The sequence below is a fragment of the Mauremys reevesii genome, linkage group 4 (assembly GCF_016161935.1).
Source record: "Mauremys reevesii isolate NIE-2019 linkage group 4, ASM1616193v1, whole genome shotgun sequence".
Taxonomy (NCBI): domain Eukaryota; kingdom Metazoa; phylum Chordata; order Testudines; family Geoemydidae; genus Mauremys; species Mauremys reevesii.
The window spans coordinates 117,365,733-117,392,494 of NC_052626.1; the positions used below are offsets into that span (position 1 = coordinate 117,365,733).

Consider the following 26,762-nt stretch of genomic DNA (forward strand, 5'->3'; position numbering starts at 1 on the left):
TGGGGAATGAGAGTGAGAGCAGGTGCTTCTGGGAAGGGAGATCAATTCACCTCCATGAGCAGGAGGGAGCCAGCTTGTGTCCGGAGCAGCTGCAGCCCAGCTCTTTAGCTAGACTAATTAATGACAAGCATTGCCTCATCACAGACTTAAGGGGAAGGGGGAAGGGTCCTCTAAGTGCCCTCTGCGAGCCTCTCCTGTCACCTGAGCCACCACCCAGAGTTGATCCCATCACTGGCAGCCTGGGAGGCCAAGCAAGAACTGACAGGTGATGGCAACTGACCAGGCAGTTCTGAGGCACATGGGCGGGGGAAGCTTGTCCTGCTGCTGGCAGGGCTGGACCCACTCTAGAAAGAACTGGAGGATTCAGTCAGGAGGGGCTGCTGATCTGCCCCATTCACCAGGGCTGCCATCCTGCGGCTTCAGCATTAGTGGCTGGGATGACTTGGGGAAAGGTCTCAACCTCCCCACATCCACTTCACTGCTGCCAGAATCCCTCCTGCTAGAGCCCCCTCCCTGCCCAGCCTGGGTGGGGGTGGAGGAGAGGGTTTGAGAACTTGAGCTGTGGATTGGAGGTGGAACAGCTATCAGGGGCACTGAGGGGGAGGTGGCAGGAGCTCACCCTACAAGGAGAGGGGTTGGCACTGGAGGTCACTAGAAAGGACAACAAGACTCCATTCTGGGGGTTTGGATGGGGAATCCATCCCTCAGAGGTAGGCGGGTGGCGCCAGGTGCTGGGTGGAAATGCTGCTGGTTCCAGGTGCCCTTAATCCCCCCTGATTCTGCGGGGGCATCTGAGTCTCTGACAGGTCCTCGTTCCCTTGCAGCAACAGGAAGTCACGGCCAATGTGATGTGCCAGCTCCGTATCATCTGGCACTTGCGCCAGGTGCCTGAGGTGCTGCAGGGGCTCTGCCTCTGAGGCCACCAGCAACACCTGCTCTCTGCTGCAGGTACTGCTCTGGCTCCCTGTAAATGGGGAGCTAGTGGAAGGGGAAATGGAGCCCCCTGGCTCTCACAGAAACTCTCTCCCCTCTCTGTGGAGCAGGGTCCTTCCCTCTGCCCCCCAAATTCCTTCATCTGGGGCAGGAACTCTTTCCCTCACACCCATTTCCCTCCCCCCTTTCCTTGGTCTACCCCCATCGCTTTCCCCCTGCGCCCAGGCAGAGCTCTCCCTGCCCCATATGGTGCAGAAAGGCCGTTGTGTCAGGGCACAGCCCCAGCTCCACTGAAGCTCGGAAAGCTCCACTTTTGAGTAGGTGGGGGCGGGAAAGAGGCTCAGGACTAGCTTCACCTCCTGCCCTTTATTCTCCCTTTATTCTTCTATAGGGTCTCTGGGTGTGAAAGGAGTAGGAGCCTCCTTCCCAGCTGTCTTCCAGGCCCTGGGATCTGGCACAGCCTCCCAGGCGGCTGCATCCTGTAGCTGAGTCACGTCAGGGAGCAGTGGGGACAGGTCACCTCGTCCCATCAAAGCAAGCAACGCTGGCTCTCAAAGAGGCTTAGATGGAAGACCCCACTGCCTCATGGAGGTAAGAGCCATTTACTCCTTGGGGCATGTGGATCTCTTGGGGGAGAAATGGCATCCTCGATGCACAGCCTGGCTGGGAGCTTCCCCCATCCCTGGCTCCCAGCTCTAGGACAGAGATGTCTCCATCGTCGTACCACCCTGGTTTTGTTCCTAGGAAGGGTCTCCCCAGAGATGTCCTCGAACCTGGACTCCTGAGAGCGTTTCTGGCAGGAGACTACAGCTCCTCGGGCATGAAGAGAGCATCAGGTTGTCTTGTTCATGGCATCTCTGGTCTCCAGCTACGTTTCCCGCAGCAGGGAAAACAAAGCCATCATCTCCCAGAATCCCAACTCTTTGACCTCCTTCCGCTCAGCAGTGAGGTTTATCCAGCCCCCTCACCACACCTGTCAGCCTCTGAATGATGAAGGGCGTGAATGTCAGAGTCACCAGTACGAGCAAACTCCAGTTCCAGGCAGTGGGGCCTGTGTTTACTCAACCCCTCTGGAAACCAGGTCTGAAATGGGGAGCAAGGACCCCAGGCCAGTTACAGTAGGAGTGGGCAGAGCAGGCCTGTAACAGGGTGCTTTTCCCTGGGCTGCACAGCCTGGGGCCTAGTCAAGCTGATTATAGATGAGCCCTAACTGAGAGGCACCATGTTCCTCCCCCTAAAGAGCCAGACTTCAGTGGTGACACAGCCCAGCTGGGGTATCAACAGGAATGAGAACGAGGTAGTTCAGAGCAGCAAGGAATCTTGAGAAGAGAGGTAGGAAGTGCCCAGGGAAATCTGCAGGAAAGAGAAAGGAGCAGATCTAGCTGTTGGGTACAAGGCCCCCGGCTGTTACCAATGTCAGTGTGGGACTGGATTCCCCTACTGGGGGGAGTACACACACACCCAGATAGAGTTACCAAGCCCAGCAAGGGGGCTGCAGGCTGAGCAAGAGCCCCAGCGATGGCAGAAGGACTTCTTTCTGTGGAAAGATCTCTTTGGACTTCTAGTGTGAGACAACCTGGGCCCCAGAAGGGTGGACTAAAGGTGGTGACCTGGCCGGAGGGCTGAGTTACCAGGGAGAGAAACTGCCATGGTGCTGGAGCGACCATGGATGGGCTGTGATGTCATGCCTGGCCGCCATGGGGGCACATAATGATGAGTAGATTTGTTTATGATTGGCCTAGTCAGGAGGATCGAATTCTGCCTGTGATCCATGAGGACTGATGGAAGTCTTGGTTGCTGAAGGAAGGTCTGTCCTCCCATGCGGGTGTATCGAGGGACCGAGCCAGTCACTGGATTTCCCATTTCAGTTCCAGGGACTGGTTAAGCAGCCAAAGCAGGGGTTTCACCAGCAGCTCCTACAAAGCCAACAGAAGCAGAAGGAAGCGCAAGCGGAGCTACAGATGTGAGAGATCTTGCAAAGGGAATGCCCATGGATAAAAAGAGCAGACACGGAGAGCATGCCTGGGCTGTGTTGATAAGGGTAGCCCAGGAGAGCAAGGCATGAGAAAGTGTACAAGCATAGCCTAATGCCAAGATGGGGATAAGAGTTCTTTGTTTTGGGTGCAGAGAAGCTGGCCACCTCAAAAGACACAGCCTGCTTAGTAAATTGCTGAGTGGCAAAAGGAGGGGCCAGGGCCTCAAGAAGTTAGAAAGAAAGGAAAAGGTGTCCTCTGACACAAACCCACATGAGGCAGGCAACGTGGAGGTGGCAGGGATGGCCATGGACTTTGCAGACCCTTGACCAACACACCCTGTCAGGTGCAGCAGGGAGGTGAAGGACGAAATGGTTGGACCAGAGATAAAGCAGACTGAAGTAGGGACAAACGCAAGGGTGGAACAGTCAATGGTGGGTTCTCCGACCCTGATGGAAAAGGTTTTGGGGGATGCAGCGGCAGTAGTAAAAAGGCTACAGAAGAAGCTAAAGGCTTCAGAACAGGCTCCGCAAGCAGCTGTTAATGAGAATGAGTGGCTGCAGGAAGAGCATTGGGATACTGCAGAAGAGAAGGATGGCCTCTGAGTTCTGGTGAGCGAGCTGGCAGTGGAGCTGGAGACACTGTGGGTACAGGCTGTACAAGCGCTCAGCCAGTGACAGCGATGAGATGACAAGGGATGAAGTTTGGACAAGAATAGAACTTGCCCCTCGTGTGGGCCAGTTTCTAAGGAGGAGCGTATATGACAGGGTGGCTTGGCCTGTTGGCAATAAAGCCTGGAGCTAGGCCAAATGGATTACAGAGTGAGCTCCATCTGAGGGGAAGGCCAGGGGAAACCGCAGCAAAGGTACAGGAGTAGGCCTAGCTGTTCAGTACAGACCTGCTGGTTCTCCCATGGTCTCTAAGGAAGTGGACGTACAAGGCCATAGAAAGGGCTATCAAGGCCAGCAAGGGCAGGCCGAGCCAAAGTCAGGCTGAGGAAAAGCCCCCAAGGGACGGAGGACCTTGTTTTGGTTAAAGACATTTTTGGACTTTTTGTTTGGGATGAGCGTGACCCAGGAAGGAGTGGACTAAAAGACAGTTACCTGGCTGAAGGGCTGAGTTCCCAGGCCAAAAACTGCCAGAGTTCTCTAGCGACTCCCGGCGGGGATGCTAGCCCAGTAAGAAAGCTGTGAGCCCAGGCCTTGCCAGGAAGGGGCACCTATCGGTGAGTGAACTCTGTTACAAGCCTGCTTCCATTATGGAAACAGCCTGGTATTGGAGAGTGATGGGGATGGCCTATGGGAGAGGATGGCTGGAGTGGTCCTACAGAAGGAGCAGGAGGGTCCAGTGATGAGAGCAGGGAACAGGTGAAATGAGTGAGAGAATGAGGGTGGGGGAAAGCGAGTGACGTAGGGAAGGGGGATGGAGTGAGTGGGAGTGGGGCGTCGGAGAAGGGGTGGGGCGGAGCTGTGGGGCAGGGGGCGGAGCTGTGGGGCAGGGCAGGGGAAGGGGCAAGGGTGTTTGGTTTTTGCAGTTAGAAAGTTGGGAATCCTACTGCTCTCCCAAGGTAGGGAGTGGGATGGGGAGGTCTCTGTTTTAGCAGAGAAGAGAGAGCTGTGCTTCTCCCCTGAGCCTTACTGCCCCTTGCTCCAGTCCCCATCTGAACCTTTCCTTGAGTTTACATTCATGGGAGTTCACACAGCCTTCCACCCTCTCCTAATCCCCCAGGAGTTTTGCTTTGAGTTTCAGCTCCCAGAAGGGTCCGAGAGAGGAAGGATGGTCTTGTGGGTGAGGCACTGGATGGTGAATCAGGAAATCAGAGTTCTGTCTCAGACACAGACTCCATATTTGACCCAGGGCAAGTCACTTAATCTCTTTGTGCCTCGGTTCCCAATCTGTAAAATGGGGATAATAATCCTTCATAGATTCTAAGGCCAAATGGAACCATCACATCATCTAGTCTGACCTCTTGTGTAACACTGGCCATTAAATTTCACCCAGTTACCTCTGCAGTGAGCCCAATAACTAGTGTCGAGGTGCCAGGGTAAGCTGTACTTTTGACCTCTCTTTCCATGGGCACCATTCCAAGTGGCAGGCCCAGCAGCTGCAGGTCTCTCAGAGTGGAATCCTGTGATTTACCCCACTTTTGGACTGGGTTTCCCAGTTACAGCACCCCTGTTTACCAGCTGGGTTTCTTTAGCAGGCCCAGCTGGGTTTGGCCCTGCTTTAAACTTCCCTATAGGAGCTGGGAACAGTATGAAAATGCTGTGACTCCCAGCAGCTTGTTCAAAACACAGTATTATTAATGTATCCATGAGAACATCACAATCAAGAGAAAAAGATTTAAAACAACACAGCGCCTGCACACAGGTTGTCTTACTTGGAGCTGAGCATTGGGCACTACTTTGGAGGACAGGGTCATAATTCAAAATGATCTGGACAAATTGGAGAAATGGTCTGAGGTAAACCAGATGAAGTTTAATAAAGACAAATGCAAAGTGCTCCACTTAGGAAGGAACAATCAGTTTCACACATACAGAATGGGAAGAGACTGTCTAGGAAGGAGTACGGCAGAAAGGGATCTAGGGGTTATAGTGGACCACAAGCTAAATATGAGTCAACAGTGTGATGCTGTTGCAAAAAAAGCAAACGTGATTCTGGGATGCATTAACAGGTGTGTTGTGAGCAAGACATGAGAAGTCATTCTTCCGCTCTACTCTGCGCTGGTCAGGCCTCAGCTGGAGTATTGTGTCCAGTTCTGGGCACCGCATTTCAAGAAAGATGTGGAGAAATTGGAGAGGGTCCAGAGAAGACCAACAAGAATGATTAAAGGTCTTGAGAACATGACCTACGAAGGAAGGCTGAAAGAATTGTGTTTGTTTAGTTTGGAAAAGAGAAGACTGAGAGGGGACATGATAGCGGTTTTCAGGTATCTAAAAGGGTGTCATCAGGAGGAGAGAGAAAACTTGTTCACCTTAGCCTCTAAGGATAGAACAAGAAGCAATGGGCTTAAGCTGCAACAAGGGAGGTTTAGATTGGACATTAGGAAAAAGTTCCTAACTGTCAGGGTGGTTAAACACTGGAATAAATTGCCCAGGGAGGTTGTGGAATCTCCATCTCTGGAGAGATTTAAGAGTAGGTTAGACAAATGTCTATCAGGGATGGTCTAGACAGTATTTGGTCCTGCCATGAAGGCAGGGGACTGGACTCGATGACCTCTCGAGGTCCCTTCCAGTCCTAGAGTCTATGAATCTATGAATTTCTCTCAAGCCTTAGGTAGGTCCCACTTGTCCCAGGTACTGTCCTGCTTGTGGGCACTGGGTTACAGTCTGCTCCTCTGCAGACCCTGCCTCCCCCTCTCAGCTTCAGGCTGAAGCTAACTGTCCCCAAGTTCTTTGCTGTAAGGGCTCCCTGCTTGGATTCCCCGCTAGGGTTACTAGCCAGCCTGTTGATCGGAGTTTGGTGGGGAGACCTTTAAAGCAATTGATACTTGTATAGACTGGGGTTATCCAAAGCCACTCTCTGCCTTCCTGCAGATCTGCAGTGTCGAATATCCTGCAGATATGTAAATCCACCCAGGACTGAGTGAACTCCTGGCACCCCTGTAGCAGACAGCATGATAGTAATCAAACAGATACAGATACACACCACCTTCATAAAAAATACTACAGAATGATACCTCCTGTGTTCTTCACATCTTGTGTTGGGCTAAGGGATATCTTCCAGAAAGGCTCCAGTTTTGATCTAAAGACATGTACCAACTCAGAGTAAGAAATCCACCTTTGTGCCAGAAGCTTGCAGTCCAAAAAGCCTGATAAACAAAGGAATCATTATTATTCCCTTTTACGGATGGGGCACTGAGGCAAAGAGAGACAAAGGCCTGGTCTACACTAGAAACTCACATCGGTATAGCTATGACAAATCTACCCACCTGAGAGATGTAGCTATACCGACCTAACCCCTGGTGTTGACAGCGCTAGGTCAATGGAAAAATTCTTCTGTCAACCCATGCCTGGTCTACACTAGGAAATGAGGTTGGTATAACTGCGTCACTCAGGGGTGTGAAAAATCGATACCCCTGTGTGATGCAGTTAAACCAACCTAAGCCCTGGTGTAGACAGCACTAGGTTGATGGGAGAATTTTTCCATTGATCTTGCTACCGCCTCTCGGGAGGTGAAGTATCTACGCCAGTACCAACGGGAGAACTCCTCCATTCAGCGTAGGTAGCGTCTACTTTACACTGAAGTGCTACAGTGGCACAGCTGATGCAGTGCAGCTGCATCACTGTAGCATTTAAAGTGTAGACATACCCTAAGGGCCAGATTTGTAAAGGTATTTACAAAAGGGCACCTGACTCCCATTTAAATAAACAGGAATTAGATGCCTACATACCATTACAAATCTGGACCAAAGCAACTAGCCCATCAGTCTGTGGCAGAGCTGGAAAACGAACCTAGATCTCATACCTCCCAGTTCAGTTCCTTACTGTAAATCCAACCCTCCCCTCTTCCACCTTTGTCTGAACCTAATATGGAAGGAAAGGTTCAGACAAGGATTATGTTAAGTGTGTGTGGGGGGCCGGGGGTGGGGACAGTGCAGCTCTCTCTCCTTCACTCCTCCTTCTCTCCCAGGTTTGCGTAAGCAGTGCTTCCTCCCCGCTCCCCCTCCTCTTTCAAGCTGCTTTAACTCCTGGGTTCAGACTAATCCCTGCAAAAACATCCACATGGCTCTGTGAGCAATATCCCAGTTCCCTCTCTGGAGCCTCTGAGCTGGCAGGAAGCACCAGCGCGTTGGTAGGTCTCTCTTCAGTGCCAAGACAAGGCAGTTTCTGGCCAGCATCCACATTAACAATGTGGCACTGGTGTCACAACTGCACCAGTCCCCTTCTCTTCCGGCAGCTTCATTTGGGACTTTTGCTCTTGAACTGTGTCTCTCATCCCAGATTGGCTCTTTCATCCTGACGCCATGGAGGGGGTGCAGTTGTTTTGTAGTGAGAGCGGATTCCTTTTTGCTGACCTCCCCTAGCTGGTTCCTCTGAAATCTGAGATCCCGATCCAGGGATCCCAGGGGGATTCTCATGAAAAACAGTCCAGCCAGTTGTGCAAACATTCCACACAGCTGGCTGAGGCGGGGAGGGAGGGAGTGGGCGGCAGGAGCCTGGATTTCCAGGCCCTTGTTTTTCATTCCCTTATTTTCATGGAAATAACATCCTGTCTGGGTTTGTTGGTTCTGGGCTGCCTCTAGTTCCCAGCCTGGGACCCTCAGCCCCTTTACTAGGAGCCTCTTTACTAGGATTTCTGGCCCCTGGGTCCCTCCTGGCCTGATCTGGGAAGGTGAAGCTGAGTCAGCGATAACAGGGTCAGTTCTGACAACCACGCTTTTACTTCCCAGAACTGGGCTGCATTGGATCTCGGTGCCCTGGAAGTGGAGGGTCTGGCTGGTGCTGGTCAGCATGTCCTGGCTCAAACAGCTACTGTTGTTACCAAGGACAGAGTTGCACCTTGATTACAGCAAACTTTGCATTCCTGGACATATATACCTAGCTTATAGGCAGAGGGGTGTGTGCTGTGCGTGCTGGAGAGCAGAGCATTGGAATGGAGGAAGATGCAGAACCATAGATTGGGGACCAAGGGAGATACGGCCTGGCTCTACTCGGCACTGGTGAGGTCTCAGGTGGAGTACTGTGTTCTGGGCACACACTTTAGGAAAGATGTGGATAAATTAGTGAGAGTCCAAGGGAGAGCAATAAAAATGATAAAAGGTTTAGAAAACCTGAGCTATGAGGAAAAGTTAAAAAAAAATGGGCATGTTTAGTTTTGAGAAAAGAAGAGGACCCAATTGTGTTAAGGGCTGTTATAAAGAGGATGATGATCAATTGTTTTCCATGTCCACTGAAGGCAGGACAAGAAGTAATGGGCGTAATCTGCAGATTTAGGTTAGATAGTAGGAAAACTTTCCAACTATACAGGTAGTTAAGCTCTCAAATTGGCTTCCAAAGGTGGTTGTGGAATCCCCGTCCTTGGAAGTTTTTAAAATCACGTTGGAAAAACATCCATTAGAGATGGTCTAGTCTTATTTGATCCTGTCTGAGTGCAGGAGGCTGGATTTGATGACCTCTTGAGGTCCCTTCTAGCCCTACATTTCTGTGATTCTATGATAATGATTTAGGGACTGAAATCTAGGACACAAGAAACTGAACTAAAAAGGGGATGAAAGCCTTTGCTTTTCATCTGCAATTTCTGCTAGTCTCATGGTGTATGTGTGTCAGGTTACCACACAGTCTGTGCTGTGGGGAAGTCACCTGGTGATGGTATGGGGGTCACTGCAATGCTCAGGCCCCTATGTGCTGTCAGCAGATTGTGACTAAGGCTAGGTAGCCTGGGTGTGGCACACAGCTCCGGTCATGTCCTCACTAAATGTAGGAACAGTGTTGCGACCTGCTCCTATGACAGGTTATAGGTGTAGGGCAGATGGGGTGGAACTAGACACTTACCACAGTCATTGAGGCTGTGGGGGAGGGGAGAGAGAACGAGAAGGCTTCAGGGCATGAAGCAGAAAGGTGGATTTGAGTGTGTTGGTGGAGAAATAATTGGAAGCATCAAGGCAGGGCCGGGCCGCAGTGAACTGGACAAACGAGGTTCTGTGCAGTGTTAGCGGAAGGATAAAATCCAAAACAAGGGCCTGATTCCCCAGCTGCTGCAGATTGGCAATAGGCTCAGTGGGAGCTGCTCCTGGGTAGTGCCTGAAGAAGTAGGGCCAGATTTTCAAAGGTATTTAGGAGTCTAAAGATCCAGAAAGGCAGGCACCTCATGGCATTCTCAGTAGGGCCTACGCAGGGTCAATGCCCAGCTCCCACTGATCTCAGTGGAACTTGGGCATCTAACCTGCCTAGGCGAAAATCCCATTAGGTGCCCGCCTGCCTATCTGCATCTTTAGACTCCTAAATACTTTTGAAAATCTGGCCCTTGGGCTCAAAAAAAGTATCAATAATGTTAGTGAGTCGGGCACCTGTTGGGCCCCTTCTGGGATACTGTGTGTGTAGCTGGGCACATGGGACAAGCACATATTGCGGGGTCTACAGTGGTGTAGCTATGGAGCCGCAGCAATGCCGGCATAACCCTATAGCAGAGCCACATCCTACAGTGACAGAAGGGGTTTTTCCATTGCTGCCTCCTCCAAGAGATGGTAGCTAGGTCGAGGGCAGGGGTGGCTCCAGGCACCCATGTGCCAAGCGCGTGCTTGGGGCGGCAAGCCGTGGGGGGCGGCCTGCTGGTCGCTGTGAGGGCGGCAATCAGGCTGCCTTTGGCGACATGCCTGCAGGAGGTCCGACGGTCCTGCGGCTTCGGTTGCAGTTCGGCGGCAGGTACGCCGAAGGCATGGGGCTGGCGGACCTCCCGTAGGCATGCCGCCAAATCCGCGTTACCAGTGGACCTCCAGCAGGCATGCCGCCAAAAGCCGCCTGACTGCCGTGCTTGGGGCAACAAAATACATAGAGCCGCCCCTGGTCGAGGGAAGCATTGTTCCATCGACCGAGCTGTCTTTACCCCGAGGGTTAGGTCAGCGTAGCTATGGCACTCAGGGATATGGATTTTTCATGCCCCATAGCACTGTAGCTGGGTGAATTACATTTTAACTGTAGACCAGGCCTCAGATCCCCTAGTGGCGGGCGCATTAGAAATACAGAGCTTGATGGGGGGAGATGATTAAATGTAGCAGATGGCAGCAAGGGTGTTAATGGGTTTAAGAAATCAAAGGGAAAAGATTAGAGATTTGGGTTTCGTCCCATTGAGAAAGAGGAACAGGACGTGAGGGTGTCCGATGGAAGCTTTCGGCATTCTGGGAAGGATCAATGTTTCTGGAAAGATGGCTCTGAGTGGTGAGAGGAGACAAGGGGATTTGCAGAACTCTCTCCCACTAAGAGGAATGAGCCTATGGAACAAGTTACTGAGAGAGGCAGTGCTGGGAGCCAAGAGTAACTGAGATCAGCAGAGACCTGGGGTTGATTGAAGAGGAGGAGGGGTGTGTGTGTGTGACGGGTAAGTAGGAAGGTGGGGTATGAAGATAAGGTGGTTGGGTGGGAGTGTGAGATACTACAATGGGGCCCTCTGAAGGGGGATGGTATTGAACACTTGTTTTTTATTGAACTTTTTTCCACGTTGGCAACTTTTCTTGTGTACCTAGAAGCTGCCCAGAAATGTTCTGTCCAAGTTATTTTTCAATGAAGAATGAGGAGAAGGAGAGGAAAACATACCTCACCTGTGGCCTGAAACCCAGGACTGTCTGCATGAGCCCTGTTGATCTTTGCTCTCTGCTGTACATTCCTTGCTGTTCCCCCACCCTCACGCTCCAGCTTAGGGCCAAGCATTTGTCCTATTGTCTCTCTCCCGAGCTGCCCATCCTAGGAAGCTGGGGGACACCGTGACAGCACCAGCAGCTGTGTGGAGGCAGAACACCCAGCGAGGTGTTCCCAAACCTGTTCTGTTCTAATGCTCCTTCCCCCCCGTCAAGTGTCTTTCTTCTTGTCTTTGCCAGTTTCCTAGAAGCATTGTCCCTTCCAAGTCCCAGGATCCTTCATTCTGACAGCCAGCCCCTGGGAGTTAATTATTACATGGAGTTGTAAGTTTAAGGGCTGCCTGGCTGAGCTGAAGACACTTTCCCCTCCTCCCAGCTGCTTCTTGGAGGTAGCAAAGGTTAGAACCACTGTGGCCCATGCTGTTGCTGCTAGGCGGGGGAGACAGGCAGTGCAGAGCTCTGGGGCTTCCGGGCCACTGCTGACGATGCCCGTAGTGATGCCCTGCTGCCTGTTCACAGACCTTGGCCTGAATGGATCCTGAACATGCAGCAGCACGGGGCAGCCCACTGAGCAACACCCTCTCTCCTCCCGTGTGGGTGACATGGACTCCTGTGAGGGGCTTTGCCACGTGATCGCCCCCCCTCGCCCACCGCACGCCGTCACCAGCTGCAGTTGGCAATGGACGCAGGGACCACTGTGTACAGTCCGTCTGCCTTCGGCTACCCGTCCAGGAGTGAGACAGGGGCCGGAGCTGCTGAGACCTGGAGAGCTGCTGCCCTCACATCCGAATGCCCTGTGTGTGAGCCACGGGGCCAAGAGGAGCCCACGGCGGTGGAGAGGTAGGCAGCAACGTGAGGGGAGAAAGAGTTCGACAGGTCTGAGGGAGGGGGTGGAGCTGACAGTGGCTAGGTGCCTTGCCTGAGGGTGGGCTGAAAGGGCATTCGAGGGGGGCTGATGGTGGGCATAGGCTATGGGGGGGGGGCAGAGTATGGGGGAGATAACAAAGGACAGCCCATGCATTAATAGTCTGCCTCTTTTCACCTGTAGTATTTTCCCATAGTCCAGTTGATCCAGATCCCATTGTCCCTCCTCTATTACACCATACACAAGTTTGGGGAGGTCTTCAGCTCATGTCCTAATGTGGGGCGTGCTGGGGGATACTTCATACTCTTCTTCCTTGCTGTTCTAGAGGCCTCCTAAAGGAATGGGCTGGGCTGGGCTACCCTTGGTGATATTCTATGGGGCTGGTCTCACCGTCTTGCTATCCCATCACACCTTTGGAGCCAGAGTTTCTCCCCTGATCCGTATGCAACTCCCTGGAGACCCACTTCTAGTACTGAGCTAATTTGCTAGAACTGCTGTTAGACTCATCTTTTATTTTAATTTGGTGAATTGCAGGCCACATTCTAGATTAGTCCTCAGCAAATACCATAGCTTTTTTCTTAGCTGCTGGACTGTGGGACTGATTCTCCTATGGTCCTTTTGTGCTGCTTTGTGGGTGGAAAGGCTGGGAGAAACAGCCCCTAGGGAGTATCCCCTGTGTAAGGGGACTCTTCTATTGGTGCAGAACTGTGAGGGGTCCCAAGGGCATGCTGGGGTGAGATAGGACAGGAACTAAGAGTAGGTAAAACAGTGGGAGGGAAGAGGTGGCCAAAATGTGCTATGCTTGGGAAGGGAAGGGGAGGTCTGAACACATCACTGTCTAGTTGTTCTCTGTTTCCTATGGCCTGTAGGGGACCATGGGAGACAGAATGTAAATTAGAGCAGCCTTGTGGCTGCTCTGATTGACACCAGGGGCTGCACCGGTCCCGCAGGGAGCACAAAGGTACTTTCCCCTCTACCTTCCTTGTTAATGTACTGAGCACAATGATGGACTACCTGATAACTGGGGCCATGGTCTCCAGCAGAGGCCCAAGCTCATCAACAGCAGTGCATTCCACTGGCGCTCTCATGAGGTACATGTGCATTTGGGACTCTCCCTCCCCTAGGGAGACCTGTCCTCAGGGCCGCCCAGAGGGGCGGAGGGCAAGTGGGGCAATTTGCCCCAGGCCCCACAGGTGCCCTGCGAGCCCTGGCCTGGCGGCGGTCCGGGTCTTTGGCAGCATTTCGGCAGCAGGGGGCCCTTCAGTGCTGCCGAATACGCGGAGCGAGTGAAGGGCCCTCCACCACCGAAATGCTGCCGAAGACCCGGACAGCCGCAGGGTGAGTACAAGCGCCGCAGCTTCCCTGCTTTGCCCCAGGACCCCTGAATCCCCTGGGTGGCCTTGCCTGTGCTTGAAATACGAATACAAGCATCACATTTTCTGCACCACTTTTCCACCTCTTACCGGCATCATGCTCAATAACAATTCTTACTTAGCTCAGCAAAGGTTTTTGTAACCCCAGAATGTGCAGAGGTTTTAAAGTCGTGGCATAATTTTATCAGTGTTTCTGACCCATCCAGTTGATACTGGTACTCAGCTGTCACCGGCTGTTTTTCTCCATTCCCTGTACATTATTGCATCTTTAAATTCCACACTTCCCACTGTGATCAGAAAGCTATTTCAGCAGGAGGCGGCGGGGATACCAGCTGGAGTCATGTGTTCGTGTGGCGGGGGGAAGGGGCGAGGTTGCAGTTGCTGGTGCCAGTTTAAATTCCCAGCCATATGCTATTTGAATCTCTAGGCCCCTTCACCAGCAGTGGGGTCCACTCTTGCAAAACTGCTTCCATGGCAGAACAGGAATCATTTGAACTTCTGCAGATCTTGGCTATAGGAGAAGGCACTGTTCTTTTATTAGTCCCAGTAATGGCAACCCCAAACACTCAGACATCACAAGCCAGGATAACCAAAATCAGGACCCTGGTTTAAAAACACTCTTTTAAAAAAAATAAACTGGGGGGGGGCATCCTACTTGTCTTCTGAGCATTTACAGTGCACTCACTTTTCTCTTTCAAGATTTTTTTCTGTATCAGGGCTAGGAACTTACTCATTATATAAATGAGAGCCAAGAGTCTCATGCAAATCTCTTGATTCCAGCAGCTGGAGCTTTAGGAAAAACACCAAATATTGCAAGACTCATGATAAAATTGCAGGAGTTGGCAACATTGCACTTCTTCCCCATGGCAGTCAATGCCCTGTTCCCCAGCTTAGGACAGATCTGTTTCTCTAGAGCTAACTAACCTATCTTGGGTGTTTGAGTGAGGATGGAGTTGTGGTTAAGGCATTATACTGGGACTCAGGAGATCTGGATTAAGTGACTGGGTCAGCCACAGACCCTGTGTGACCTCGGACAAATCACTTATTCTGGCTGTGCCTCAGTTTTCCATCTGTAAAATGAGGATGATAGCTCTGCCTGTGTGTCTTGTCTATTCAAATTGCAAGCTTTTTGTAGTAGGGCTTGCCTTTTGCTATGTGTTTGCACAGTGCATAGCACGAGAAGGCCCTGAAGTTGGTTGTAATACACATAATAATGTGTATATATACAGTAATGATGCTTGTAGTACCTAGGCAATAACATAATTTAAACAAAAATTAACTTATCTTCAAGACTTTAAATACAAATGCTGGCTTCACAGGCGTGTTTGAGACGAACCACTTATAGTGGCATGAACATAAAACCTGATTCCCTCTTCACCTTGCCATGTCATGGGGTACATGGTAATTCTGCCTAAGGAAGGATTGCAGGAACAGGCCTTCAGGCAAGCAGAAGTGTTTCAGTCCTTGCTGGGATGGGAGGGTAGCACTCAATGCAACAATAGTAGGAAATTTGATCAAGGACATGCATCAACTGCCTACTGCTTACAACAGTGCCAGTATCACCTACTGATCTGTGTGTTACACCTCCCTCCCTCCCTGAGTGATCTACAGAACATAACCACCAGCCACTGGGAGGAAGGATGACCTAATGGTTGGAGCATTATCCTGGGCTGGGAGAGCTGGAATCATTTCCGGCTCTGCCACAGGCATCCTATATGAGCTTGGGCAAGTCACATAGTCTTTCTGGGGATCTCTATGTGGCATCTCCCCCCCCCCCCCCAAAAAAAACACCTCCAAACCTGTGGCAGTGTGTCTCAGAGCCTGGATCTGCAGACTTGAGCTCACAAAGCTTGCGCAAGGGTGCTAAAAACAGCTGTGTAGAGCAGGGGTGGCCAGCCTGTGGCTCTGGAGCCACATGCAGCTCTTCAGAAGTTAATATGCGGCTCCTTGTATAGGCACCGACTCCGGGGCTGGAGCTACAGGTGCCAACACAATGTGCCAAGGGTTGCTCACTGATCAACCCCTGGCTCTGCCACAGGCCCTGCCCCCACTCCACCTCTTCCTGTGCCCTCCCGAGCCTGCCGTGCCTTCGCTCCTCCCCCACCCCAGCCTCCTGCACCCCATGAAATAGCTGATCATGAGGGGAGGGAGGTGGAGGCACTGATCGGTGGGGCTGCCGGTGGGAGCTGATGCGGGGCTGCTGCCGTATTACTGTGGCTCTTTGGCAATGTACATTGGTAAATTCTGGCTCCTTCTCATGATCAGGTTAGCCACCCCGGTGTAGACGCTTGGGCTTGGACTCTGAGGCCCAGGTGGGGAGAGGTGGGTTTCGGAGCCTGAGCTCCAGCCCAAGCTGAAACAGCCACACAGCTGTTTTTAGCTCCGTAGTGTGAGCCCAAGTCTGTAGACCTGGGCTCTGAGAGTCTCAGCTGCTGTTTTGTTTTGCCTTGTAGACATACCCACTGTACTTCAGTTCCCCATCTGTATGATGGTGATAATAACATAACACTGCACTAGCTCACAGTGGTGTTGTGAGGATAAATACATTAAAGACGGTGAGGGTAAGATGCACATTTGCTACGGTGATGGGGGTCATATAAATACCACAGCCAGACAGAGAGACCGCCCATTTGCCCTGCTAATAGTCCTTTTGCTCAAGCATTTGCTCATGCTCTTAGTGCTGAAGGACCCTGAGTTCAAAGTCTGTTGGCCTGTAAGGGGAATCAGCTACACCACAGGGCTTTGACTGTCCATCCAGAGCAGATAAGCTCTTGATTTTTAAAGTTTCCTCTTAAAGACACTAAACTCCATGGAATTCAGCTCAGGGAGGAGGAGCTGGGCCATGTCTCTAGGTCTGGAAAGTGTAGATGGTGTAGACTAGATTCCTGGGGCACTAAACTGTCCAATTGGGCCCTTGCAATGGGTGTGGAGAAACCTGAGATATTAAGAAATATAGTAACTCTACAATGTAATTATCACCCTGCAGTTAGTTATGGGCCTGACTCTGCAGATTCTTTCCTTGCATAATACTCAGAGGTCAGTAAAGGTGTCATGCATGGATTAGCTACAGAATTGAGTCCCAAACTGGGGGTGGAGGGGAGGGAAAGACCCACACAATTCTGCTTTAATGCCTGCTATTTGCATTTGCCACTGTCTCCCAACAGGGACCTTTGAACAAAGCATCAGCATTATTCAGTCTTATGGTTAATCCCAGAGCACGCAGATGAAGCCAGGGGTGCTGGAGCAATTTGTATAGTGGGGGTGCTGAGAGCCATTGAACCAAACTGTAAATGCTGTGTAGGACGGAAACCACTTCAAGCCAGGGGGTGCGGCAGCACCCCCAGCACCAGCACCTCTGAATGAAGTCAAAAATGTCAGCCAGGCCTCCCCATTGATCTTCCTCATTGGCATCCTTCTCTCCAGGGAACCCGCCCGGAGGAAACAATCTGCGCTGTCAGCGTTTGTGCTGGGTGCAAGGCAGGGAAAGCGGAAACCCTGCCTGCTGAATTTTCAAGCCAGCCCATACAATTGGGGAACAGGGATCTTCTCTGCGGGCAGATCTCAGTCTCCAGGCACGACTGTTGCAGTGATTTTTGAGTCTGGGGGTCTCTGCGATGGAGTGGGGGGGAGGGGGCGGGGAGGCTGCGCTCCATGCACCGCCAATGTCTGTGCAGGGGAGTTGCAGGATGCCCGGCGCGTGGATGACAGGCGAGCCTGGGGAGAGCTCCGGGCTCGGTGCTGAATTAGCAGTCACATGAGGCTCGGGGAGGGGGACGTGCATGCTGCAATTGGAGCCGCCCGGAGGTCATGTGACCTCCATCCCCCCCACCCCCCTCCGGCGGCGGAGCCAGGCTGGAGCGGCGGCGCGCGGCGGGCCGGGGTTCCCGGGATTGCCGCAGCGCTCGGCTGCAGCGCGGGGCCGGGGAGGCGCCGCTGGCCCCCAGCCCGGCGTGGGGATGGCTGCAGCAGCGCGCCCGGCGTGAGGGGCCGCGGGCAGCGCGGGGCGGGGGCCGGAGCCAGCATGTGGAGCGGGTAGGTCTGGAGCCGGCTTCCCCCCTCCCCGCCTTAAAAAACTTCCCTGCGCCCTGGCTCCCTCTTTCTCGGGAGGGGAGCGGGGGGATGGGGCGCGGGGACCGGCTTGTCCCCTATAGCCGCAATGGGACCCGCACCGGGGGTGCCTCTCCCTGAGCCTCTGCTGGCCGCCTGGTCCCCCTCCTCCAGCCGGTCTCTCTGGGGCGTGCACCCCTGGGTGCTCCTGGTCCCTGCTCATCGGTGCTGGATCTAAGGGTGCTGGAGGTGCTGCCGCACCCCTTGGCTGGAAGTGGTTTCTATCATATGCAGGGTTTACAGTTTGTTCAATGGCTTTCAGCACCCCCAGTACACAAATTGTTCCAGCGCCTCAGCCCGGGGCGCTCTGCTGTGGGGGCCCCAGGCCGGGGGTAGGGTGACCAGATGTCCCGATTTTATAGGGACAGTCCTGATATTTGGGGCTTTTTCTTACATAGATGCCTGTTACCCCCCACCCTGTCCCGATTTTTCACACTTGCTATCTGGTCACCCTAGCTGGGGGTGTGGAGCACTCAGCGGTCAACTTTCCTTCCTAGCCGGGTGGGAAGGAGTGAAACTTGCAGACGGTCTGAAAAGGAGGAGCGGAAAGTCTCTGAGGAAGGAGCCAATGGCCCCAGGCAGGTGCTGGGGGAAATATACCCTGATGGGGTTGTTGGGTACCTGGCTCTGGGTCACTAGCGCTGGTCCTTTGGCTCTGAGTTCGGATGTTGGTGCTGAGAATGCTCAGGGTCTGTTCCGGAGCAGCTGGTTATGGCTCCATTAGTACTTGAATGGGAACTCTGTGGGGTTGTGTGATCCCTTTTGGGATCCTTTTGGGAAGGAAGGAGGCTTCTTACTCCCCCAACTTCTTGTCCCAGGGATCCGCTTTCCTGTGTTATCTATCCCATCCCCTGTCTGTGTGCCTGTGCAAAGAAGGATGGATGGATGGATGGATGGCAGAGACCTTTGATTGTGTGGAAAGGGTGTCTATTTTCCCTGGAGTCTGTAAAGGTTTAGATCTGCTCAGACCCAAAGTAGGGAGCATGTTAGAACAGCAGAGGTGGGAGCAGGGAGTGACCTGACCTTAGTTTCTGCAGCGTTCATAAAGTTTCTAGAACCTCAGATCCAGGAGGCTGCATTCTCCTGAGGTCACTGATACCTTCGACTGTGCCCCCGGCCCCAAGGAGCAGCCAGCGTGTCAAAATGAGGTGTGCAGGCAGGCCGCATGGCGAGAGAGATGCCATCTGTAGTTTCTTCTTCTTCCACGTGGAAACCGTGTTTATTTGCTCGAGATTATTTTCTCCCTCAGAAACTGCTCTTTAGCTGCACAGTGATGTGGCTGTGTGAAAGGCTGGGAAAGGGGTTAGGCAGAATCCACGAAGCAGGGGAAAGCTACCAGCGTGAACAGAAGAACATGAGGGAGAAGAGAGATGAGAAACTGATGGGCCGCAGGAATAAAGAGAACCGTGGGGGGGGGGAGTGCTAAAGGGCAGAGAGACGGGGTTAATGCTGAACGGCTCAGAGAGAGTTAATGGTGAAGAGAAAAGGAGATGAGTTGACGGGGGAGAAAAGTCATCACTGGAATTTTGGGTCCGATTCTAGATCCTGCTGAAGTCACTGTCAGCATTTCCGCTGACTCCCATGGGAGCAGGATTGGGCACCTAACAAGGAAATAGTTTCCTAATATGAAAACTGCCCCTGGTTTGGTTTGGTTTTTGTTTTTTAAAGTGTGATCTACAGACATTGCATTGTTCGTCTCATGGCCTCTGGGCAAGTGAATGTGGTGCATGTGTGTGTGTGTTACACTTGCCTCGGAAAGAGTAAAATATGGGGGAATTTACAGCTTCCAAGCAACTAAAACTGCACCCTCACTAATAGTGGCATCCGCAGGAACAGCTCTAGTTCAGGTTGCACAGGCATTTCCAATCTAACCACTGGTTTTGAGTTTCTAATAACTCTCACCACGTGGGCTGAATTTTTCAAGGTCTGATCTCTTCTGAAGTGTGTGTGTGTGTGTGTGTGATACAGAATCTGAATAAGGCATGAACCACAATAACGTGCCAATAGAGTATATTTATGTGTAGTATCTTGCATAGAGAAATACTGGATGCTACTTAATTAACAGCATATACAAGAACACCCCAGCCTGCTTCCTGGCTGTTTTCTACCTATAAAGCAAATATGAGACAGATGAACAGCATGCTACAGTATAGTAGGCAGGTAGCATCTATTGTGGCAGGGCATAAACCTTTCAGAGGTATGTTAGTGAGTGCCTGTGCAAGTCAGGTGAGGCAGGTGTGTGTCTGAGGATGTACATGGAGACTGGTTGGCTGCACAATGCTAAATCAGTATGGGCAACACTGTTTTCGAATCTGTGCAGTGAATCCTGCCTCCTGCTGTCTCTGCATGTGTGGCTTTCAGGCTGATCTGTGGCAGGAGATCAGAATAGAAGAGCCAGGATCCCCTTGTGAACTCAAATGCAGAGTTTAGCCAGAGAGACGCGCAGGCAGTTCGTACAGGAAATAACTGTCAGATCAACTCCACAGGAAACGAGTGGGGCCTGCTGAAAAAAGTGTGGATCCTGCACATTTTTCTCTTTTTTTTCCCTACAGAATCCAACTAAAAAAAAGTTTCTAGCTAGTATTTCCTATTGTGAAGAGCCTTCGAAATACCCCCCCATCATCCTGCAGAGCACAGGCTCCAGCCAGTCTGGCAATAGCAACAGCAAAAGGAGTGAACCTCCATCACCCTCTCAGTCTCAGTGAAATGTTGGTTTCAGAGCCCCATCAGGGCAATCTAGATAAAGGCTTGACTGCCTAGTCGCCTGGGTACTTCACGATCCTGTCTACACTGTAGCCACGGCTGTGCTGGGGGACTGGTTACCTCAGGGTAGTCCCACGACATGGGGAGCGTACTGATCTTTCTTGCAGTGTAGCCAGGGTCAAACTGAGTTAGGGGATTGCAGGGTTCCTCAGCAATGTAGTTATAGTGTAGGCAGGACTAAAAATGTCCATCATGATGCTGGTGTGTTCATTCCCTCCTTTGCAGGCTAGGCAGGGAGGGGTTCTCCCAATCCCTACTCATCGTTGGCCCATGGGCAATGTGGCACCTGCTCTCAGAGGAGAGACTCATGTTTCCTTCATTTAACACCTGTCCAGCTTGCTTGTAGGGGAGCTGGGGTGCTGACTGGTCACAAGGTTTGCCCCCATTCCTGGATAATCAGCCCTGTGCTGTCCAGACTAACAGGCCTGGGGCTGGATGCTAGAGCCTAGAGCTCTGCACCCTGGCATTGCATCACTGGAACTGGTGCTTGGGAGTCGTGTGTAGGTATAAAGTGCAAGGGAGGCAGCGTGGCTTAGCAGTCAGAGCTCAGGATTGGGAATCACAGGACCTGGGTTCTTATCCTCCTGTGATACCCGCTGACACAAAGCATGACATGGCCGCTAGATGTGATAATGCAAATGGGCACTGGTACTCTGGGTGCCTTGTGTCCTAGTCCTTGCTGAGTCACTGTGTGACTTGGAGGAAGCCCATTACTCTCTCTATGCCTCAGTCTCCCTGTCTACACAATGGGGGCTATAATACCTACCCCTCAGGGTTGGTGTGAGGGTTATTTAGTTAAGGTTGGTAAGAAACTCTGAGACCCCCCCTGGTGAAACATGACACCACAGGGCTTGCTGTTCCTGGGCTGGAACCTAGTTCCCTAACATGGTTCGAAAGTATGGTATCCTGTCCATAGAACAATGCCAGACAACCCTTCTTGTACCGTTAGCTGCAGTGTATCTGGATTCACCTGTAGTCTAGTAGGTTACTAAAAAAAAATACCCAGGTTGACTGCACACCTCTAAGCTATGGTGTCCCTCATATAGCTGTCACTGGGAACACATTAAGTGAGTCTCCGTTAGGTCCACCGTTTTTACTTGCTTCTTCCTTGCTTCCCCTGTAATTCTTCCCTTGCCTGATTTGTCTCTGAATTTGCTTTTCCTCCATCCTATGAAAAAGGAGAAACAAAGACAAGCAAAGGAGGAGGCGGCTTACATGAAAAGACCTATTAGGTCCCCTCTAGTCCGTTTCTCAGCTGGGGAAGGATTGTTCCGGCAATATATTCTTCGGGACTCTATCCAATCTCATTTTAAATTTTTGAATTCCATCCCATAATTTACCGGCCTGTTAACAGCCGAATAGACCTCCCGCTCTCCCTTTCCTGCTTTGTGCCATATTTATCCTTGGTGACGCTCCATTGATTTCTACAGTGGTATGCTGGGGTGGGTTTGTCTCATACAGTTTAAATGTTCCTTTGATTAACTTCATCCCTTTCCTCCTAGTCATACCCTGTTAGATCACCCTGACTAATTCTTCTCCTTCCTTGGTGTTCATACCTTTCAAAGACTCTTAATCCCATTTTCCTTGTCATTGTTTAGGCAAATTATACATATTTATGTTTGCTAATCTTCTCTCATACATTAATGCAGCCAAACCATTAATTATTTCTCTTGTTCTCTTCTGAATACTCTCTGATTTGCCAACCCTGGATTTGAGCAGCCCAGAGCTGCATATAATGTAGACTCGGTGTGGTCTTGCCAGCACGATGTAGGGAGAACCAGCACCTTGCTGGTTGGTCATGTAATATTTCTCTGTTTGCGCTCCCATACTGTAGTTGCCTATTTTTGCTTGCATCGCATTGTGAGCTTCTCTCTAGGTTGGAGTTTGCTATGGGATCGCAATGGAAAGAGTCTTGTTGACTTCAGTGGGCTTTGGAGCAGGGCCCCAAGGTGTGTTGCTGCTTCTCTAGTACCTCTGACCTGTTGAATATCTCTGTATGGATTACTTTTCCTCTGTGGTATTAGCTTTCATTTTTTCTGGCAGAAGCTCATTTAATTTCTTGCCCATTCTTTCCCCACACACGTTTTCACTTGCTGCTGTTTTCAGCACTTCCCAATTTAGTATAATCTGCACATTAAATTAGTGGTGGCTTCCCTCCCCTTCCAGATCGTTAATGAGGTTGTTCAGTAAAATCATGCCTAACATGCCAATCTCTGTAATGTTCCTCTGGGCACCAATCCCTTTCGCAAAGCTGCCATTTATCATTCACTACACCTTGTTTATGGTCCTTGAGCTACTTTTCATTCAACCCATGTGTCAGCACTGTGCTGTTCAAGCCAACTGGAATGAGATCTGCCTTGTAACATTTTGTGTGACGCTGTCATCAAATGCTTTGCTAAAGCCCAGATATACGTTCTGCCTTCCTCCTCGTTTTGTAATTCATTCAAAAGTGCCATTCAGTTTGCTTGGATTGATTTGTTCTTAATAACCCATTCCCATTATCCTCTAGATGCGTAAAGACTTCTTTCTCTGCGTATTTTTTGTGTTATTTTATGTGGCACATGGACTGGATTTATCAGATAGCAATTGCCGGGATCGCACTTTCTTACTTTTTAGAAGATTGGTACCACATTTGCTTCCCCCATCCAATCCTGTGGTATTTCTCCCAGTTCTCCCGTCATTTCTCAAATATAATTTCCAGTTGTTATCTAGTTCTGTTAGCACCCTGGGATTCATGTCATCCACACAAACTGTCTTTATACATTCTGCCCCTCTTCGCTGTCACCCCCTGCCCCCGCCTCCCAATTATTTATCTGCTTCTCATCAACAGTTGAGAGCAGGGATCTTGTCTTCAAACCTGCATGTGAAGAACCTAGCTCACTTGGGGCTGGATCCAGTGCCTGCTGAAGTCACTGAGACTCTTTCTGTGCGCTTTAGGAAGCTCTGGATCAGCCCTTGGTGCTATGTAAACAATAATCACCATAGGATCTTCATTACAGCCTAATCGGCCTAACCTCTTTCTCCTGCTTTTCTTCCTTAATGCAGACTTTTAAAGAGGAATTTGGCTTCTCAGCCTTTTGGTTTTAATCATTCATTTTAGCCCCCTCCTCATTTATTAATGCCTTTCCCTTTCTTCCCAGTAAAGAAGCTTCTGTGGGCCCAATCCTGCTCCTTTTGAAGTCAATGGCGCAGGCCCTGTGAAATACACTTTTAACCCCCAGCAGCACTCATTCCCTGTGCTTTCGGATTAGTTGCTGCTCTTATCTTTTCCTCCCACTCTCTACGCCCCGTTTCCCTGCACCTCGCCTCTCCTCTTTTAACCAGGCTCTCTGAATTGCATTGACTGCTGCTTGTTCTTCGCTGTCTTCTATCCTAGAGCAATTGTGATCTGCTGGGCCTCATCTCATTTGACCTTTTCCCTTCTCTCTGTCTCTCTCCTTTTCTGTCTTCTCCTTATTCTCTCTCCTGATTTTGCTTTGCCTCTTTCCTTTCCTTTTGGCTCTTGCATTTGGATCCTGCTCCAAATCCACCCCCTATGCTAGACCACCTCCCCATTACCCTCACCTCTGTTGCCTCCTTCCATGATGAACAGCCCGTGGAGTGGCACAGCAGAACACAGACCAAATGCGAGGCTGATATTCTCGCCTACGTCTGGCTTGGAGGAGGACAAAGCCTCCACAAGGGACTATTGACAATTATTGATTGACACCGGGGTTGGCTGTGTCAGTGCACCTGGAAGGCATATTGACCTCCGATGGCACATTGTATCCGTGGCCATATTGTCTGACAGCAGTGGGGGGTTGCAGCTTTCCCTGCTGGAGATCCCTGACAGGTTCCCCTTTAGAGCTGTGCACCTTCCCCAGCTCCCCAAGGACTCTCACCACACACTGACATCTCCCGACAGCTGGGTACTGACCCGGCTGGAGCATTTCCCTCAACCCCCTGGCAACGCTGGAGTCACCCCCATCCAACTCCCTTGGGAATCCCCAACTCTGCACATCCCCTGCTGCCAGAGCCCCTCTTCCCCCGCCAACTCAGAAGCTAAACAAGGAGACTGCCTCTGGAGCCTGAGGCAAGTGCCTGACAAGGAGCTGCTGAGCCTCAGAGAGGAGTCCCCTGGAAGTGTCTCTGCGTGGGGAGCTGAGCTTGGCATCTGGGCCCCTCTTTCTGCTGTGGATGTACTTGCCAGCCTCTGAAACCAATAAAGAGGAAAAATAGTGACCCTGTGTCTGCTCAGTGGAAATGCACTGGACTGAGGGTGGTAAATATTTGGTTAAAAATAGAGCCAGCTCCTCCTTAGTTGGGGGTGGTTGCTGAGCATGTGGGAAATACAGGTTTGCGGTGAAAGGAGGTGAGGTTTCGCTTGCCACAATGAAATTTTGGATCAGTTGGGAGCCAATGTCCTTAACTTTAGGCCCACTGTGTATTTGCTTGTATCCCACACAGACCTCTTGGTATCTCACTGTTTTTTTATTGTAAGTTACGTCCATCAGAAATCCTGGATCAGAGGCAGAGGCCACTTCACAAACATTGGGGCTCCCTGAAGTCACAGGACTGAGTCCTGCTGTGGTCAGTTTTGTTCTTTGTCCCTCAGAGTGAGTAAGGGGAGCTCTGTACAGTTCACTCCACATGAGAGTCTTGCAGGTGAGACCTTAAAAATTGAGGCCAAGCCTTTGAAAAGAGACCCTAACTCTCTCTTGTGCGGTATTATTTCATATAAAAATTTATCAGGGACTGTAACTTTGCGCTTATACATAGTCAGTGTTTTCAAAGTGCTGTACAGACATGAATGAGTTAATTATCCTGTCAGCTAGAGGTGTAAATTACCTGCATTGTAAAGATGGGGAAACTGTGGCACAAAGGGGTGAAGTGACTTGCTCAAAGCCACTCAGTAAATCAGGGATGGGGCTGAGATTAGATCCTAGGACTCCCAGCCCAGTGCTCCAACCACAGGACCATCCTTCCCCTTGTAAGGATGCATTGCTCATGTCATTTTAAAGCAACCTGCATTGTGTCTCAATTGGGATCTTTGCCTCCGTGTCTCTCCCCTTGGGCCCTGGTGATGGATGTCTTGCTAGTACACACAGCTTCTCTTTCCAACCTCCGTTCAGCTGGGCTGCGTCTGGGTTTGGAGAATTCCCTTGCTGCGAATAACGGAGACTTTTATTCACAGGCACCATTTCAGATTTTGGTGGGAGGCGGGCAACTTTAACCATGATTCCAGGAACTACTTAGGCGCCTGAAGACTCTAGTTGTTTTGCAGATAATAACTTAGAAATATCTTCCAGGAGCATTGTATCTAATTCCCATATAAAGAAAGAACAGTAAATATTAGACCCACTCAGCTCTTATACTGACACCTTGTGTCAAGTCACTTAAGGGACACTGGTTAGGTTTAAAAATTTAATGTATATTCTTACTCTGTTACTAACTCTTGAATGAAACAATTGTAGAAAAGTCTAGATGACTTTCTATCACTTTTTTGCAGTTCACCAAGCTTGGAATAACTTTTGGAAACATCCTGCTAGGGTAAGGCCCCCTGAGTTTATACTGCACCTGCCTGGGGCTCTAGGGGTGTTTCCCCACTACAAGTAATAGACTAGAAACTGACTTTAAATAGGAATGAAACTGACACTTTCAAGTCACTTTCATAGTATTGCCAACCACATTCAAAAATGAATCAGGCTCATCAAAAATCATGAGATTGGCTTTAAACTCATGAGATTATGTAAAAATAATAGAGTTGGTGTTCTTTTTATTTGCCTTCTGCTTTTCAAGCCTTTAGGGTGCACTGGGGTCACATTTTTAAGCTTTCTCCAGAGCCATGAGGGCTAGAAACTTCTTCTTCTTCTTTTCTTTTTTTAAGAATGAAGGCTGAAATCGTCACATATCCACTTGACTCCAGCATCTGGGGCTTTAAGGAAAACAATAATTGTCATGAGACTCATGACAAAATCATGAGAGTTGGCATTACTGATTTCTGTTTATAGGCTAGTGACTTTCCAGAAAGCTCTTGAACACAACGCTACAGTGATTGAGTTGCAGTTTTAAAACCAAACACCAAGAAAATGCCACATTTTAAAGTTGAGAAAAAACTTGAGACTTCTGAGGTCTGTCAGGGCCACTGCAGGCAGGAAAGGAAAATAAACAGGCACAGGAGCTCTGGGCAGCTCTTCCTCTTGAAAGAAAGTTGGAGGGTCAAATCTTCTAGTCCTTAATCAAGTAAAACTTCTATTGCCGTCAGCACCTTCACTCATAGATATTAACATGTGCTCAGTAACTATACACTTCATACTTAAATATCTGAGCCATCTTATCCAGGGCTACATATTTTATACACATTGGCTCCGGGACTACATTTCCTGGCATATTTACTGAGCACAGAGATGGTGCCCAGTGAATAATGTAAATCATGACAATAATCATCGACTTTATGGACTCTTTGGATGCAATTT

General features: G+C 50.5%; 1 protein-coding gene across 9 annotated transcripts in view; it reads left to right on the plus strand.

Moving 5' to 3' along the window:
- Positions 1-1,337: 1,337 nt before the first annotated feature.
- The window catches only part of RAB3IL1 (RAB3A interacting protein like 1), a 43,708-nt gene continuing 18,283 nt past the window's right edge, over positions 1,338-26,762 (plus strand). The window contains exons 1-3 of one of the 9 annotated variants that reach the window (XM_039536689.1): positions 1,338-1,524; positions 1,678-4,131; positions 11,089-12,039. In XM_039536689.1, the coding sequence (XP_039392623.1) occupies positions 11,879-12,039 (161 nt within the window). In that variant the 5' untranslated portion in view covers positions 1,338-1,524; positions 1,678-4,131; positions 11,089-11,878. Of the gene's footprint in view, positions 1,525-1,677; positions 4,132-11,088; positions 12,040-17,286; positions 17,470-26,762 lie in introns of those variants that run through there. The other 8 variants (XM_039536685.1, XM_039536688.1, XM_039536686.1 and 5 more) reach the window with 8 other exon arrangements.